The sequence below is a fragment of the Plecotus auritus genome, assembly GCF_963455305.1.
Source record: "Plecotus auritus genome assembly, chromosome: 5".
In the NCBI taxonomy this organism is placed as follows: domain Eukaryota; kingdom Metazoa; phylum Chordata; class Mammalia; order Chiroptera; family Vespertilionidae; genus Plecotus; species Plecotus auritus.
The window spans coordinates 103,583,948-103,602,713 of NC_137776.1; the positions used below are offsets into that span (position 1 = coordinate 103,583,948).

At 41.3% G+C, this 18,766-nt stretch overlaps 1 protein-coding gene across 2 annotated transcripts in view; it reads right to left on the reverse strand.

The window, feature by feature from the left end:
* NOL8 (nucleolar protein 8) overlaps positions 1–18,766 on the reverse strand; it is a 53,007-nt gene that overhangs the window by 25,222 nt on the left and 9,019 nt on the right. Inside the window, exons 6-9 of one of the 2 annotated variants that reach the window (XM_080671026.1) lie at positions 8,017–8,085; positions 4,344–6,203; positions 2,482–2,595; positions 112–231 (exon numbers count right to left, since the gene is read on the reverse strand). In XM_080671026.1, coding sequence (XP_080527152.1) covers positions 112–231; positions 2,482–2,595; positions 4,344–6,203; positions 8,017–8,085 — 2,163 coding nt within the window. Of the gene's footprint in view, positions 1–111; positions 232–2,481; positions 2,596–4,343; positions 6,204–8,013; positions 8,086–18,766 lie in introns of both variants that reach the window. The other variant, XM_080671027.1, reaches the window with a different exon arrangement.

Consider the following 18,766-nt stretch of genomic DNA (forward strand, 5'->3'; position numbering starts at 1 on the left):
AGCTAAAAACTGGAGTGTGGGTCAAAGTCTTCTTGCATTTGCCTAGATTTAAGGACTATGTCAAAAAATAAGGACATGTTGCAAGTTTTAGCATTTTCATTCTTTACTAACCTTCTGCCCAGCTCTGCCCTCGAACTGAGGCTTAATTCTGAAACTATTCCTGTCCTCTTCAGGGTCTGACTCCTCCTCACTGCTGCCAAACAGTGTCCCGGATGCTCGGCTCAGGAACTCCTGTGACATGGATGACGGCAGAAACATGCATTAAAAGCGAAGGCAGAGACACAGCTGATCCTCATAGTCAACTGGCCTGGACGTCAATTCCTCCCAGTGATACCAACAACAATCAAGACTTAACTACAACAAGGCTGTACACACAGTCCACAAAGGGGTGCACCAAGAGTGTCCACCTCAGGTTAACTGGGGAGGCCGACCCACTGGGCCATATAGGAAACCTAGCACAAAACTCAGGGAAGCAGTGAAAAATGGGGAGACGAAGAAACAGATCATAAACGAGAGAAATGGAGGAAAACAAACGACTGGATATAGAATTCAAAACCACGGTTATAAGGTTTTTCAAGAATATCCTAGAAAAGGCCGAGAAATTTAGTGAGACCCTCGAGGATATGAAAAAGGACCAACTAGAAATTAAGCATACACTGACTGAAATAAAAAATATTATACAGAGACCCAACAGCAGCCTAGAGGAACGCAAGAATCAAGTCAAAGATTTGAAATACAAAGAAGCAAAAAACAACCGGAAAAGCAAAAAGAAAAAAGAATCCAAAAAGTTGAAGATAGTGTAAGAAGCCTCTGGGACAACTTCAAGCGTACCAACATCAGAATTATGGGGGTGCCAGAAGAAGAGAGAGAGCAAGATACTGAAAACCTATTTGAAGAAATAATGACTGAAAACTTCCTCCACCTGGTGAAAGAAAGAGACTTACAAGTCCAGGAAGCGCACAGAACTCCAAGCAAAAGGAATCCAAAGAGGACCACACCAAGACACATCATAATTAAAATGCCAAGAGCAAAAGACAAAGAGAGAATATTAAAAGCAGCAAGAGAAAAACAGTTAATTACCTACAAGGGAGCACCCATATGATTGTCAGCTGATTTCTCAACAGAAACTATGCAGGCCAGATGGGAGTCGCAAGAAATATTCAAAGAGATGAATAGCAAGAAACTACAACCAAGATTACTCTACCCAGCGAAGTTATCATTCAGAATGGAAGGTCAGACAAAGAGCTTCACAGATAAGAAAAAGCTAAAGGAGTTCATCACCACCAAACCAGTATTATATGAAATGCTGAAAGGTACTCTTTAAGATGATGAAGAAGAAGAAAGTAAAGATAAAAATTATGAACAACAAATACATATCTATCAACAAGTGAACCTAAAAATCAAGTGAATTAAAAATCTGAGGAACAGAATAAACTGGTGAATATAATAGAATCAGGGGCATAGAAAGGGAGTGGACTGATAATACTCAGGGGGAAAGGGGTACGGGGTGGGGGTGGGCAGGAAGAGACTGGACAAAAATCGTACACCTATGGATGAGGACAGTGGTGGAGAGGTAAGGGCAGAGGGTGGGGTGGGAACCAGGTGGAGGGGAGCTATGGGGGGGAAAAAGGAGAAACAATTGTAATAATCTGAACAATAAAAATTTATTAAAAAAAATAAAAAGGCGAAGGCAATCAGTGCTTCCTTCATTATGCAATCGTCCCTCACATTTAAGAACCAACAACCCAGATGGCTCTCCCAGGAAAGGGTGGTGATGGTTAGAATGGGAACTCCTGACTCAGGCCAAGCAGAGGCTCCCCATGCAGCCCAAATGGAGGGTGAGGGCAGGGAAGGGGGGAGGATCCAGTTGTTATAAATGCAAGAATAATTTCTATGGGGTTTCACTAATATTGATGCCACTGTGGAGGTAACATGAAGGTGAGGTTCACGGGAGAAAATCACCAAGGTTCCTGTAGTCCAGTGGTTCTCAACCTTTCTAATGCCGCGACCCTTTAATACAGTTCCTCATGTTGTGGTGACCCCCAACCATAAAATTATTTTCGTTGCTACTTCATAACTAATTTTCCTACTGTTATGAATCGTAATGTAAATATCTGTGTTTTCCGATGGTCTTAGGTGACCCTGCTAGTGGTTCTCAACCTGTGGGTCGCCTAAGACCATTGGAAAACACAGATATTTACATTACGATTCATAACAGTAGCAAAATTAGTTATGAAGTAGCAACGAAAATAATTTTATGGTTGGGGGTCACCACAACATGAGGAACTGTATTAAAGGGTCGCGGCATTAGAAAGGTTGAGAACCACTGCTGTAGTCTGTGTGTGGTGACTAGGGAGCCCTGGCTTTCACTGTGGCTCCCAGAGGACTTTATGTTGAGCCTGGCAGTTGTTTGAAGGTCTTGGTGTGCAAATGGATCTGCAGAAATAGAGGAGTGCCCACAACGACACCCTAAACTCTTACTTTTATTGGTTTCTCTACCAGCTGGCTCTGCTCCCGAATGGACGTCTCCTCTGTTTCAATCTCACTGTCAGAACCAAAGATGATGTGTGTTGGCTTGTCCTCTGGAGGACCATCCTAGAGTGGTCATCAAAGGCATTATAAGACAAGCTCTCATCTCCATTCCCGGCCAAGTCTACCTCCCATCCCTTTTTCTTGTCTAGTGAATGCCATCATCCAATTATTTTCCCAAGATGGACACTTACGACTTCTCTTTGCATATCCAGCTGATCCAAGTCCCATCAATTGGACCTTCTTGGTATCTTTTAAATCTATTCCCATTGTTACTGCCTTGGTTCTGGCTCACGACCTTCCCAAGGGCTGTCCCTGGTTCCAGATGTGCCATTTGATTTCTTGATCATCATGGCCTAAATAACTTTCCCCAAACTGAGTTTGGCAAACTATTTCTGTAAAGGGGCACAAAGGATCTGTGGTCTGTCCTTTAATCTTTCTTAAAAAAAGTTTGAAAAATGTAAAAACCTTTCTTAGCTTGGAGGCTGTATCAAGATAGGCTGTGGGCTGCATAGCCTGTGAGCTATAGTTTGCCAATTCCTGTTCCAATATAAACACAATGAATCTTCATCCCTTTGTTTAAAGTTATTCAGTCTTTTCACAGCCTTAAGAATAAAGTCCAGCCCTAACCCGTTTGGCTCAGTGGATAGAGCGTTGGTCTGTAGACTCAAGGGTCCCAGGTTCGATTCCGGTCAAGGGCATGTACCTTGGTTGCAGGCACATCCCCAGTAGGAGGTGTGCAGGAGGCAGCAGATTGATGTTTCTCTCTCATCGATGTTTCTAACTCTCTATCCCTCTCCCTTCCTCTCTGTAAAAAATCAATAAAATAATATAAAATAAATAAAAAGAATAAAGTCCAGCCCGGCCGGTCAGTGGTCAAGCGTTGACCTATGAACCAGGAGGTCACTGTTGATTCCCGGTCAGGGCACATGCCCGGATTGCAGGATTGATCCCCAGTGTGGGGGTGTGCAGGAGGCAGCCGATCCATGATTCTCTCTCATCATTGATGTTTCTACCTCTCTCCCCCTTCCTCTCTGAAATAAAATTTAAAAAAAGTCCAAGCCCTGTAGACTCTTCACTGTCCCTATTTACCTCTCTGGTCTTTCTTCTTGCCACCTCATACTTTAAACATTTCAGTCACACATATTCCCTTTTGTATAAATTGCTCCCTCTTCATGAAATGCCTTTCCTCTCTCTTCCCACCTTTACCTCTGCCCAATTAGTGTATACTGTTCTCACTAGCCTGTTAAGGCTGAGGAAACCCCCTATTCCCATTCCCCTGACCCACTTGGTGCCTCCCAGTGCTGCCAGGGCACATGGGCATCCTCTCTCTGGACTGTGAAGTTCAAATGTCACCTTCTGCATACCACACTAAGAGCCAATACCTGAGGCAGGAACCATGTTTCTTGACCTCATTCTATAAATCTAGTACTTACAGTGAAGGCCTAGAACTTCATAGGTACTTAACACATGTTGGAAGAATGAATATAGGTTAATTACAGTAAATCTTGGCAAGATATAAATCACTTGGGAGGTGATTTATATGTAAATTGGAATATTACTTAACTATACCAGTTCTAATTTAATAGGAAACTATGAAAAAAATAGATAAAAACAAATTAAAAGGGGTTTTCATAAATATTAACCTCACTTCTGTTGGAATATACTAAATATACATGGTGATAAAAGCTTCCAACTCAAGGACAAAAAAAATGAAACTGGTGAGTGTCAAGACACTGACCTCTAAAGGGGCATGCCTACCTTCATGGGAAGAAAAGGATGCAATTTTAGAGTTCTTGTTAAACCAGACTCACCAAATTGGCCAGGGCATTATGAACCAGCTTCTTTTGTACTTCTTTTGCTTTCTGCCTTGCCTCTAAGGCTGACAAACGCTTCTGATTATCTTCAGCATGCTTATCCTTAGCAAAAACATCGGGTGAACTATTAAGAGAAAGTGGGAAGTCAGTTTTGCTTCCCTGAGTGTTCATCCTGGAGACCTCTGGGGAATTCTTAGGAACCATGTGGCTGGTTAGGTCAGGCCTCTTTTCAGAGTCCTCTCCTGTCTTTGTGGTCTCATGGCAACAGTCTTCATCAAAGCCTCTCAGGGAGGTTTCTGCACCAAGCCTTACTGCATTATCTTTTAATGGCAACAGACTAGAAATAGGATTTCTACTTCCCTTTTCTGAACTGCTAGGGGACCGCACTTTGTGATTCTGGGTCTTAAAAGTAAACTGTCTCTTTTGAGGTTGGATACAGTTTGGGTCATCTGCTTTCTTTGAACCTTGGAAAGGAGTCAGTTTGCCTGACGAGCCATTCGAATATGGGAAGCCCTTTTCCATGGACATGCTAGTGGGATCCTCAAGTTTCAAGGAGTGCTCATTTTTATGAACATTGCTAGAGGCAACATTTTCTTTCAAGGATTTTTTCACTGGCTGCTTTCCATAGAGACAGCCTATTCCCTTGAATGCCTGGAATTTTAGCTTTAAGTTGTTTTCCTTTGGTTTCTGCTTTCCAGGAGTATTCTCTTCTTCTTCTAAAAGGGAAGCCACAATCTCTTCAGGATAAATACACTGTCGACTTCTGTGGAGGCCACCAGAAGTCCCATGGTTCTTGGAGGCTCTGTCACACTTGGAGGTGGTTTCCCAGCCATGGCTCTCGGAATCTTCTTTTGGAGCCTTCAGGTCACTGCCAGCCAAATGTCCCAAATCAGCTAAAGAGAGAGTCACCTGGAAACAGTTTTCCATCATGGCATTATACTCACCTTCCTCAGACTCGGCTGATTCCGACCGAGAAGCAGCATCTTCACTGCTACTGGAGTTAGACAGAGACTTAGAGCTAAGATGCTTAACTCCATGACTTATGGATAGCTCCACATTGGTTTTGCTTTTTTGTACTTTGGTACAATGATCAGAAAGCTCACACTCTTTTCTATTTTTCGAAGAACTTTTCTTGTATACAGACTTTTCCATTTGTGAAAATTCTGTACTCTTTTTTACCTTACCAACATTTTTATTCACTGCAGTGTCATCTGCATCTCCTGAATCATCGTTGCAATCACCTCCCACATTATCTTCACTATCAAAACAAGAGACATTATTTTTGTTGCCTAAACCTGTTAAAGAACAAAGTTTGTGAACATCTGATTTGAAATCATCCCTTACAATTTCAAAGGAATCATATTCATTTATTGAGGACCATGTAGTTTTCTCTAAGTTTTCCTCTCTTGCGATCATTAGTCTTAATTCATCTTCAGAATCGATATCATCCTTAGACATGCTATTTTTGTTCCCAGTGTTTTCCAAGCCAGAAGTCTGAAAAAACACACTTTTAAGTTTCTGACTATCAGAATCAGGTACATGGGGTGATTTAAGAGTAACAGGATCATTAGGTATTTCTTGTGTGATCTGTTGCTGTGGTAAGTGTGGATTCTCCATTATTACCCTGCTGGGTCTTGGTCTCATAGTCAGAGACAAAGTGGAACTCTGATTCTTCTGCACTTTTATTATCTTCTTGGGAGGGCTGAAAAAGTCAGAAAATTTTCCTTGCCGTTTCTTACTCATAGGCTCATTCCCTCCTTCCAATTCCCAAGTGAGATTGGATATAGGAATGGCATTTGTAAAATCCTCCCCTATTTTTTTTAAGTTGTGGCAGTATTTTGATGGATCATACTTTATGTTTCCATAAGTCAAGGAACAAAACAAAGGCCTAGGTTTTAGGAAAACCTGTCAATCTGGTGAAGCAAAAGGAATAATGTTTAATCTTTTTTAAAAATTATTTTTATTGTTGAGGATATTACAGATGTCCCCCATTTCTCCCCCACCCTTTGATCCTCTCCACCCGGCTCCTGCCCCATCCCTGGCCTTCACCACACAATACTGTTTAATCTTACCCTCAGTTTCCTATCCAAAAAAATGAGGATTTCACTAGGCAACCTCAGGTTCCCTGAAATTGAGAGTTCTATCCAGAATTATAAAAAGCACCATTAATATTAATCAGCAGAATATATACTTGTATGTAGACACCATAGCAAAGTCATTCAAATTAGATTCTAGATAGAGTCCCAAAGACTGTTTTCTGTAAATCCGAGATGCCCATCTACGGAGCTGATGCTATAAAGCAGAGAACAGAGGAGCATCCCAAGGGGCACAGCTAGACACCATGTGTCCTCGGGTCTCAAATCCCTTTGGCTCTCCTGCCTCCTCAGGACTAGCTCTGATTCTAGCTATCCGAGCTCTGACCCTCTCAACTCAATAATCTCCACTTATATCTTTTTTCTCTGCAGGGCATTTTGTAGGTCTTTATCAGAAAGATAACTCTTTACCAGGATGTGTTTTGTGGCTAACATTATCAAGAAGGATTCTAGTTAATGTCAACATGCTATGATGACACTTGGCATTTGCCAACTTCCTAAAACATATGAACAGGCAATAATAAGTTGCTTTAAGTTATTACCCCTGAAAAGTTTCTTTGTTCATTTAGTAACTACTGAACACATACCAAGTATGTGAGGCCTTCTATAAAGTGTCCATGGTCTCTCAGCTTCACAGTTCCCTTTAAGATCTTCCTCTTTGCTGTTAGTGGCTACCATTGGTAGGAAGCAAGAAGGGAAAGAGGAAGGAAGGACCCACCATTTCTCTGAGTTTAGTGCCACTGGCAGGGAAGGCTCCAGAGGCCTCAGTAGCACAGTAGCCTCAAACAATAAGGACATGCCTTGCTGTTCTCTAACCCCAGGGTGGCAGCGGTTTCTTAGTAATCTCTGGGCAACCTGACTGTTAGTTCCCAGCTCCTCCAGCACGTTTTAAGGCACTGGATGAATTACATCCCCTATGAATGAAAGACATGGAACTGCTTCTGCTTCTCTGACTCACATTATAACAGGTAAGGATACACAAGTGCACCTCTGCCCAGCAGTTCTTAACACTAGAAATTCAAAGTCTTAACAATCTGACCTCATTTCCTCAAAGGAACAGGCGCATCCGAATTTTTGCATTCTGGGCCCCACACTACTTCTCCACCCACCATTCTTACTTATCTACGCATTTCCATAAACTATTTTCCTCTTTCCTGGACTCTCCTTGCCATCACGTTTCCAGGATGTGAAACCGCCTGCACTTCCTCTAAAGCCTTCTTTCACAATGGCCCCATGTCTACTGCCCCACTTTAGATCTTTCAGCAATGGTTCTGAATCCATGTCAAGTGAGAGAAAGGCATATAAATTAATAAGTGAAAAGGCTTCTTTGACAATCATCATTTGTATCACTTACTCATATAAAACCTCATTATATTCTCTAATTATTATCTTAATTATTTTATTCATGCAGGTAGTAAGCTCTTACCTTGCCTAGAAGTTGGGAACATAAAACTGTTAAACATCTAAAGATTTCTTGACAGAGGTAGTGAAATTCTAAAGATAGGAAGTAAACTTTGGTAATTAGCCAAAACTGTGCTAAATAATAATTACTGTGGAAACCCAATTGCAAAGGATATTTTACGTTTATGTTGATTCTTTAGATGAAGAACAGGTAAGACTCTTCCAAATTTACTTACAACCCAATTCTGAAAAACAAAACAAAACATGTATTTATTATATATGTCACAAATGAAAAAGATTAACCACATTTCACAAATATAACTTTTTTTAAATTTTGTTTTATTGTTTAAAGTATTACACATAGTAGTACATATATCTCCTTTTTTCCCCCCATTGACCTACCCGGAGTCTCCCCTACCCCGTCGCATGCCCTCATCCCACCCCCCAGTGTCTTGTGTCCATTGGTTGTGCTTATATGCATGCATACAAGTCCTTCGGTTGACAAATTTAACTTTTTAAAAATCCTCACATGAAGATATGTTTATTGATTTTAGAGAGAGGGGGAGGGAGGAAGGAAAAGAACGAGAAAGAGGGGGAAAGAGAAACATGGATCGGTTGTCTCCGGTATGTGCCCTGACTAGGAATCAAACCTGCAACCTTTTGATGTATGGGATGACACTCCAACCGAGCCACCCAACTAGGGCCACAAATATAACTTTTAAAAAAAATTAAAGTCACGGTCTGCCATGATTACAGTTGGGTTTAGTTTTCTGATAATGAAACGAATTCACACACACAAAAAAAGTATGTGAAGAGAGAAAAACGAAAGGACAATTGGGGTATGTAGGATGCTACACAAAATACACCAGTTGTTAGTGACACCAGCAGCATGGCAACATGAGAGGACTTCTTGAAGTTACAAGAAGTTGGACAGCTATAATTCAAAACAGGATTCCCTGTTTAACACACAAACAGCTCCCAGGGATCCACGCACTGAGACATCTAAAGGTGGGCATGTCAGAGTGAGTAGGGAGAGGGAAGAGGGGTGAAGGACAGCACAATGGACATGACAGCCGTGAAGGGTTGGGGTAAATATAGAGGCATGGGAGAAGGTAGGAAAACAACTTTGAGATCATTATATAGCTGAAGGTCCAGAGGAAATGCCTGACTCTACTTTCAGTCTGTGGTCCCTGATTCGGGACTGCCTAGAGCCCGCTCCAGAAAGGGAGTGGATGAATGTGGCAGGGGAATCAAGACAGATGGGAGAAGGCTGCCAGAGACTTCCAACTCCACCACTGGCGACTCCGCTGCCTCCTCCAGTCCCTGGGGCTACAGATCCTGTGGGAGAGAGCCCTCCGGACGATGTGCTTCCTCCTAAATATGAGAGAGGATTGGAGGAACCAAGGGAACAGCGCCGGCGGGTCTGGGATGATGGGGGTCTGATGCAAACATTTGGAGAGTTTACTATTGCTCATAAGCCTCTCCTTTTACCCCCTAAACAAGCAGAAAAAAGAATGGTGCCTTTGTCTCTACTCCAGCAGACTCTGTATGAGGCCAGGCAGGCTGGGGAAGATACATCAGGATTCAGTTTATATCCTAAATTTGAGCAGCCTGATCCTCAGAATCCAGGTCAGATGCTCCGTGGTCATCAGTCTATACCTTTTAAAACTTTGAAGGAGTTGAAGACTTCTTGTTCTATGTATGGACCAACTTCCCCCTTTGTGCTGGGGTTACTAGATACAATATCTGAGGAAGCTATGGCTCCTAGTGACTGGAATACTGTCTCGAAGGCTTTTCTACCACCTGGAGATTACTTATTATGGAAATCTAATTGGGCAGAGCTTAGTGCGGAGCAGGATAACAGAAACCAAGCTCATGGGGTACCCATTACAATTAATATGCTCATGGGCACCGGACCTCATGGGGCTTTGCAGGCTCAGTTAGCATACCCCATGCAAGCTTATCAGCAAATAAATGTATGTGCCACCAAAGCCTGGAGGCAGCTGCCAACAAAAGGGGGAAGTCTTTAGACATAAGCAAAATTAGGCAAGGCCCTGAGGAGCCATATCAGGATGTTATGGCTTGCTTGCTGTAGGCAGGGTTGTGGCTGACCCTGAGGTTGGAATGATACTCGAGAAACAATTAGCTGTTGAAAATGCAAATGGAGTATGTCAAGAGGCTTTAGTCCCTACAGGAAGAATGGTACTGTACATGATTTCATCCGTTTGTGCTGACATTGGACCAGCCTATGTTCAAGGAGCAGTATTAGCTGCCACATTAAAGAAGATGTTGTTCGCTGATCAGCAGAAAAGGAAAGGGGGCTGCTTTAACTGTGGCAGACTAGGGTATTTTGTTAAATACTGTAATGCTACAAATAGAAGTCAAAGGGCTACCGGGAGTGGAAACAAGCAGTCCAGACTATGTCCAAGATGCATTGGGTAAGTGAATGCCACTCCAAGACTGATGTTGATGGTAATTTAATACCCCCTAGGCAGGGAAACTTCAAGAGGGGCCAGCCCCGGCCCCACCAAACAGTAGGGGCCTTATCCTTAACCCCACCGCAATCTTTCAAGCCTGCTCGGTCCCAAAACCAACCATTCGAAACCTCTACCATGCCACCCCGGGAAGCCCAGGATTGGACCTCAGTCCCACCTCCTGATAGGTACTAACCCCAGAGATGGGGCCTCAGGCCATTGCAACGGAGTGTATGGCGGAGTGTATGGCCCCCTTCCCGCAGGCATGATGGGACTAATTTTAGGGAGGAGCAGTTTAACATTGAAAGGGTTTCAAGTTTTGCCTGGGGTAATAGATCAGGACTATACTGGAGAAATTAAAGTAATGGCACAAACAATTAATACTATAATTCAGGTCTTACCAGAAACAAAAATAGCACAAATTCTTCTGCCCTACTATCCAGAAGGGCGGCCTTTAACCGGACAGCCACATGGTGCAGCAGGCTTTGGGTCCAGCGACGCAGTATACTGGGCAAGAATAGTTAAGCAGGGCCGCCTGAGTTAGAACTAAGGGTTAATTGGAAGCCTTTTAAAGGGGTTATAGATACTGGAGCTGATGTGTCAATCATTGCTTTCAGACACTGGCTGCAGGAATGGCCTTTAAACCCCACGGCTTCTGAATTGCAAGGAGTGGGGCATGTTACTCAACCCTAGCAGAGTGCGCAACTCCTTCGATGGGAAGATCCAGATGGAAATACAGGCTATTTTCAACCTTATGTATTGCAACATTTGCCTGTTAACTTGTGGGGTTGAGATATGCTAGAGCAGATGGGGGTTTTAATAACAAGTCCCAGTTCCATTGTGATGTCTCAAATGCTTACTCAAGGATTTCACCCCCTAAGAGGAGCAGGAAAGAATCAGCAAGGGAGGCATTTATCTATCCCAATGTCCACTCAAAAGGAGAGGCATGGATTAGGTTACCAGAATTTCCAACAGGGGCCTTGTCTCTCCGACCCAGCGTACAGCAGCTACAATTACCTGGCTTGCAGATACCCGTCTGGGTTGATCAATGGCCCCATTAGAAGAGAAGTTAAAAGCTGCACAAGAATTGGTTAGAGTACAGCTTGAGGCAGGGTATATTGAGCCCACTCACAATTCATGGAACACGCCCATATTTGTAATAAAGAAAAAGTCTGGTAAATGGAGACTATTGCAAGACCTAAGAGCAATTAATAAAACCATGGAGATTATGGGGCCCCTTCAGTAGTGGTTACCATCCCCAACAGGTATCCTATTGAAATATCATTTATTGGTCTTAGATCTTAAGGACTGTTTTTTTACTATTCCTCTCCATCCTGAGGATTGCAAAAGATTTGCATTTAGTGTCCCTGCAATAAATTTTAAGGAACCCATAAAGAGGTATCAATGTAAAGTATTGCCTCAGGGCATGGCCAATAGTCCTACCTTATGTCAGGATTTTGTGGCTGCAGCCATACATCCTATAAGGAAAAAATATCCCGAGGCTTATATTATTCATTATATGCATGACATTCTCTTAGCTCATGAAAATGAAACACATCTAAATAATAATATCTATATAGATTTGCAGGATTCCCTGCATTGTGCTGGATTATGCATAGCACCCGAAAAAGTTCAAAGGACATTTCCTTTTTCTTATCTTGGCAGCATTATTGAGGGAAAAATAAGACCTCAGAAAATTCAAATTCGGACTGACACTTTACTTACATTAAATGACTTCCAAAAATTATTAGGAGATAATAACTGGGTTTGACCTGATTAAAATTAACCACTGCTTACTTAAGCCCTTTATTTCATAAACTAAGGGGAGATTCATCTCCGTCATCCCCATGCTGCTTGACAGAGGAAGCCAGGACAGCCTTACATAAAGTTAAGGATGCCTTAACTTCAGCACAAATTGCTAGAATTGATTACACCCTTCCCTTACAGGTTTTAATTTTCCCTACGACACATACACCCACTGGGGTCATTTGGCAAGCTCCTGGAGTTGTTGAATGGCTATATTTGGCTCATTCTCCAACTAAGGTATTAATTCCTTTCCATGATTCGGTTTCCCAGCTAATAGCTCAAGCCTGCCTTCGAAGAGGCCAGTTAGTGGGCCAAGACCCTGGACTTACTGTAGTACCATTTACAGCTATTCAGCAAGACTGGCTCTGGCAATGATCAACAAGTTGGCAAGTTGCACTTGCTAATTTCTCCGGACAGGCTGGTAACCATTATCCAGCAAATAAGGATTTACAATTTCTCTGTTACTACCTTTACCTTCCCAAAGACAGTGAAGTCACAACCTATACCTCAGGCACTAACCATTTTTACAGATGGATCCAGTTCTGGAAAGGCTGGATGTACTGCAGCAGAGGAGCAAAGGTCTTTCAAACCCCTTATATTTCAGCACAACGGGTAGAAATATAAGCTCTTATTTATGCCTTGACAGACCTTGCTACAGAGCCCATCAACCTATATAGTGATAGTGCCTATGTGGTAAGTATGGCCAAACTAATTGAAACGGCTACTATAGGGCACACTAATTCGGAGGAACTCTTTCGTTTATTTTTCAACCTTCAAAAAGACATTAGAGAACGGCAATTTCCCTGCTTTATTGGTCATATCCGATCTCATTCAGGTCTCCCTGGTCCGTTAGCCTTAGGCAATGATGCTACTGATCGACTCATTGCTGTAATGCAAGAGGCTACCCCATTTTCTCTTGCTCAGTCTTCCCATGCTTTGCATCCTCAAAATGGTGCTGCCTTACCCAAACAATTCCGTATTTCTTGGGAGCAAGCTCGTCAAATTGTTAAGCAGTGCCCTCAGTGTGTAATTCATTGCCCTGTGCAATCGTTGGGGGTTAATCCTAGGGGTCTTAAACCTAATCAAATCTGGCAAATGGATGTCACCCATGTCCCGGAGTTTAGTAAGCATAGATGGGTATATGTTAATATAGAAAGCTGCTCCCGCTTTATCTTTGCGACTCCCCAAACGGGAGTAATTAATCATTGCCTAGCTGCCTTTGCGGTACTAGGTCCTCTTTTAGAGCTAAAGACAGACAATGGACCCACATACACTACTTCTGCTTTTCAACATTTTTCTCAGCAATATCAAATTTGTCATAAAACTGGTATCCCTTACAACCCTCAAGGTCAAGCAATAGTGGAAAGAGCAAATCGTACTCTTAAAATGCAATTACTAAAACAGAAAGGAGGAGATGGATGCTATGTGTCACCTCAAAACAAACTCAGTCATGCTCTTTATACTTTAAATTTTTTAATTGCGATGCAGAGGGTCATACAGCAGCCGAAAGGCTTCGGATCTCCTGTACAATAGCCTCCACGAGGTTAGCCTGGTGGAAGGATGCACAAACTGGACAATAGTTTGGACCAGATCCAGTAATGATGTGGGGAAGAGGTTGTGTTTGTATCTTTCCAGAAGGAGCAGCGTAGCCAGTTTGGGTGCCAGAGCGTTATGTGCATCACCACAATGGACCCAGAGAAGCTCCTTGTCCCATTGTTCAAAAGACTGAGAGTTGCCCCGATGACAGTAAAGCGGAAAAGGAAGATGACGAAGGCTACGCAAGAGACCGAGGTGCCAACATGGGGTCAGCTGAAGAAGTTAACAACTGAGGCCCAGCAGATGGTAGAAAAGCAGGAAGTGGAAGCTACTTTCAACCATGTTTCTGGCCATGCTAGCATTGGTTAGCTGCCAGTCTTCTATAAAGTCTTGCGCAGCCAAGTCTGAGGATTCTTGAGTAAATCAGCAAAAGAAACTTTCATTTAGTAGAAAAATGTTATTGTAGTTTGATTTCTCTATTATTGTGTTGCATTGGCATTGTTTTGTCAATAGCCAGAGTTTTGTTCTTGATGTTTAAGTTTTAAAATGTTAACATGTCTATAGTTTGGGTTTTGCATTGGGATTGTTTTGTTACTGTTTTAATAGCCAGAGTTTTGTTCCTGATGCTTAAGTTTTACTTTCATTATGGTAGCTTAAAAATAAAAAAAGGGTGAGATGTAGGGAGCGGCTATAGGGTTCGCCTCGGACTGACCTGTTGGCAAAGCCACAAACAAGTCCCAGCTTGGAGGGCACAGTCCTCTAAGCATAATTAAGCTTGATCTTGTGACTGCTCCCTAGATCTTTCCTGGGTAGCTAATGGGCTGTGGGAGGTACAGCAAGTGCTGCCAAAACAAGTGAAACTTACAAGAACTTTGTAAATTACCTTGTTTACCTCTGATTGTAAAATAAAGGCTCAGCATACAGTCTGGATCTTTTCTGTGGTCTCAGCCAGGCACAGAAGATCCACTGACCCAGCTTATTTTCTTTGTCTTTTCTTAATCCTTCACTGGCCCCCCTCAGGCTTGCCAAACCCTTGGCTGTGCTGGCGCAGCACAAAAAGTATTCACTCAGATATATGCAAATTCAAAAAAAAAAATGCAACTAGCATAGGAATAGAATCAATGAATAAAAGGAGTACTTTATCAAAAAAATTGAAACTTTAAACAAGAACCAAACAGAAATTTTGGATTTGAAGAATAGAAGAGATGAAGAATGAACTAGCAAACATAGGAAAGAGAGCAGACTAGATGGTAGAAAGAATTAGTGATACCGAAGACAGAAATTTAGAAATGACTCTGGTGGAAGAAGAGAGAATTGAGAGTAGAAAGATTAAAGACTCCATGAAAACTGACTCCACTAGAGCAATGTAAGAATAATGGGTTTGCCTGGCTGGTGTTGCTCAGTGGTTGAACCAGGAGGTTATAGTTTGATTCCCAGTCAGGGCACTTGCCCAGATTGCAGGCTTGATCCCCAATGCAGGACGTGCAGGAGGAAGTTGATCAATGATTCTCTCACATCATTGATGTTTCTATTTCTCCCTGTCCCTTCCATTCTAAAATCAATTAAAAAAAAAAAGAGAGAGAAGGGGAGAAGGTAACAGAGAGTTTATTCAAACAAAATGTTGATGAGAAGTTTTCATACATAAGGAAAGAGCTGGATACTTGATCTAAGAAGCTTACACCTAGAGATAGCACCTACTTATATCAACCCAAAAAGTTCTTCTGAAAGGCACATTATATTAAAGCTGTCAAAAATTGCCCTGGCTGGTGTGGAGTGTTGTCCCGTACACTCCGAAAAGTGGTGGGTTCGATTCCAAGTCAGGGCACATGCCCAGGCTGTGGCTTTGATGCTGTTGGGGTATGTACAGGAGACAACCAATTGATGTTTCGCTCTCATGTCAACGTTTCTCTCTTTCTCTTTCTCTCTCTCTCTCTCCCCCTCTCTCTCAAATCAATAAAAAAAAAAAACCCTCAAAAATTAATGAAAAAGGAAAAATCCTCAAGGTTGTCAGGGAAAAGAAGACAGTAATTTATGAAATAAAGCCCATTAGATTACCATCATATTTTTCAGCAGGAACACTATAAGCTAGGAGAGAGTGGAATCCAATATTCAAAAAATGTAAAAAGAGACATCACTATTAAGAACAATATATTCAGCTTATTATAGTGTTGCTGCTGAAAAAATCAATCAAAACATGTCCTTGTGTGAGGATTAAAAAGGAAGTAAATAAACAAGTCAAATTGGAAATTGCAATTGGAAATGAACACACAGCATAAAATGGGATAATGTGAGACAACAAAAATGTAAAGCAGGAGGGGGGAAGGACCGAACTTGTACAGGTGAATGAAGATAAGGTGCAATCACAAGGAAAAAAAACACGAAAAATGACTTTTTTTGCATAAACCTAATGGTACCCACAAAACAAAAATCTAGAAGAGACACACACACACACACACACACACACAACCAAAGGAAAAATATAGAATACCAACAATGTAAAATAACAGACAGAAACACAGAGGAAAAGCAACAGCGAAGACACAGAGCTACAAAAAACCCCCCAAAAACAAAAACACAAAAAAGCTATAGGAAATCCTCATACATCAATAATCATCCTAACTGAACTCACCAATAAAATGACAGAGAGGAACTAGATAGATTAATAAACAAAACCCAACTATTCGCTGCCTTCAGCAGACAAACACAGTGAAGGAGTGAAAGTAGCATCTCCAAGCAAGAGGCATCCAGAGAAAAGCCAGGCAGGCATAGTTAAAAAATAGATTTCAAGATAAAAAAGGTAACAAGAGATAATGATGGACATTTTACAGTGATAAAGGAGGCAATACATCACGAAGACATAACACTTATCAACATATATGCATCCAACCTAGGAGCATCAAAATGTATACAGCAATAGCTAGGCAGGCATGGCTCAATGGTTGAGCGTTGACCTATGAACCAGGAGGTCATGGTTTGATTCCCCGTCAGGGCACATGCCTGGTATATGGGCTTGATCCCTAGTGCGGTGTGTGTAGGAGCAACTGATCAATGATTCTCATTACTGATGTTTCTTTCTCTCTCTCTCTCTCTCTCTCTCTCTCTCTCTCTCTCTCTCTCTCTCTCTCTCTCCCCTCCTTCCTCTCTGAAATAAATATATATTAAAAATATACATATTTGGCAATTATTAACAGAAATAAAGGGAGACACTGACAAAAATACAATTATAGTAGAGAACATAAATACCCATTGGCAGCAATGCATAGATCATCCAAAAAGAAAATCAGGAATGAAATATCAGCCTTAAATGACACATTAGATCAAATGGACATGATCAGTATTTACAGAGCTGTCACATTAAATACCAGATTATACATTCTTTTCTAGTGCACATGGAACATTCTCAAGGATAGTCCATATGATGGGGCACAAACCAGCCTCAACAAATCAACTTTATAGCATTACGCCCACTTCAATATACAAGAAAAATCTCAGATAGATTACCTAACATTTCTCCTTAAAGAACTAGGAAAAAAAAAAAAAGGTCAGCAGAAGAAAGGAAATAATAAAATTGTAGCAGAATTAAATAAAATAGAGAACAATAACAACAAACAAAAACCAGAAAAAATTAATACAAGAAAGAGCTGGTTGTTAGAAAAGATAAATAAAGTTGACAAACCTCTTGCCAGATGCACTAAAATAAACACAGAGAAAACTCAAACAAAATCAGAAATGAAAGTGGTAAGTTACAATGCACACAAAGTACAATGGATAAGTTATGTCACCAAATTCGATAACCTAGAAGAAATTAACAAGTTCTTAGAAATATATATAACCATCCTAGACTGAACAAGAAGGATTGGAAGAAACCTAAATAGCGAGATCAATAGAAAGGAAATTGAAAACCTCCCAAAAAATAAACAGTCCAGGACCAGATGTCTTCATTAGTGAATTCTACCAAATATTCAAATATTTAATACCTATCCTTCTCAAACTCTTCCAAAAAACTGAGGAAGAGGCAATACTTCCTAACACATTTTCTGTGACCATCATAACTGATACCAAAACCTGGCATGGATAACACAAGAAAAGAAAACTACAGACCAATATCTCTGATGAATAGAGATGCAAAAGTCCTAAACAAGATACCAGAAAACAAGATAGAATACAACAATACAATAAAAAGATATCACAATCAAATGGGATTCATTGCAGGGGCACAAGGATGGTTCAACATATGCAAATTGATCAATGTACTACACCACATTAACAAAATGAAGGATAAAAAAATCATATGATCATATCAATAAATGCAAAAAAAGCATTTGACAAGTTACAACATCCATTTATGAGTAATACACTATAGAAGGAAAGTAACTCAATAAAATAAAGGCCAAAACCCTTAGCTAATATCATACTGAAGAGTGAAAAACTGAAAGCTTTTCATGTAAGATCAAGAACAAGACCTAGCTGGTTTGGCTCAGTGGATAGAGCATTGGCCTGTGGACTGAGGGGTCCTAGGTTCGATTCCAGTCAAGGGCACATGCCCAGGTTGCAGGCTCAATCCCCAGTAGGGTACATGCAGGAGGCAACTAATTAGTGATTCTCTCTCATCTCTCTCTTTTTCCTCTGAAATCAATTAAAAAAAAAAAAAAAAAAAAGAAAGAACAAGGTAAGGATGCCCACTCTTATTCAACATATGACTGAGAATCCAAGCCAGAGCAATTGGGCAAGAGAAAGTCATGATTACATATATAGATAACTCTAAAAACTCCACTGAAAGATATTAAAAACTGTAAACAAATACTGTAAAGTTGCAGGATATGAAATCAGTGTAGGAAAATCCACTGTGTTCCTATATACTACGGTAACAATGAAATATCCTACATAATAAAAGCCTAGGTGGCATCACGCCCTCGCATGACGTTGCCACTGGCAGTGAGACATCCCCCGAGGGGTCCCAGATTGGAGAGAGTGCAGGCTGGGCTGAGGGACAACCCCCTCCTGTGCACGAATTTCATGCACCAGGCCTCTAGTCATTAAAATAAATGAAAAACAAAAACCAAAAACACGAGAAAAAGAAAACAATTTCATTTGAATTTACAAAACGATA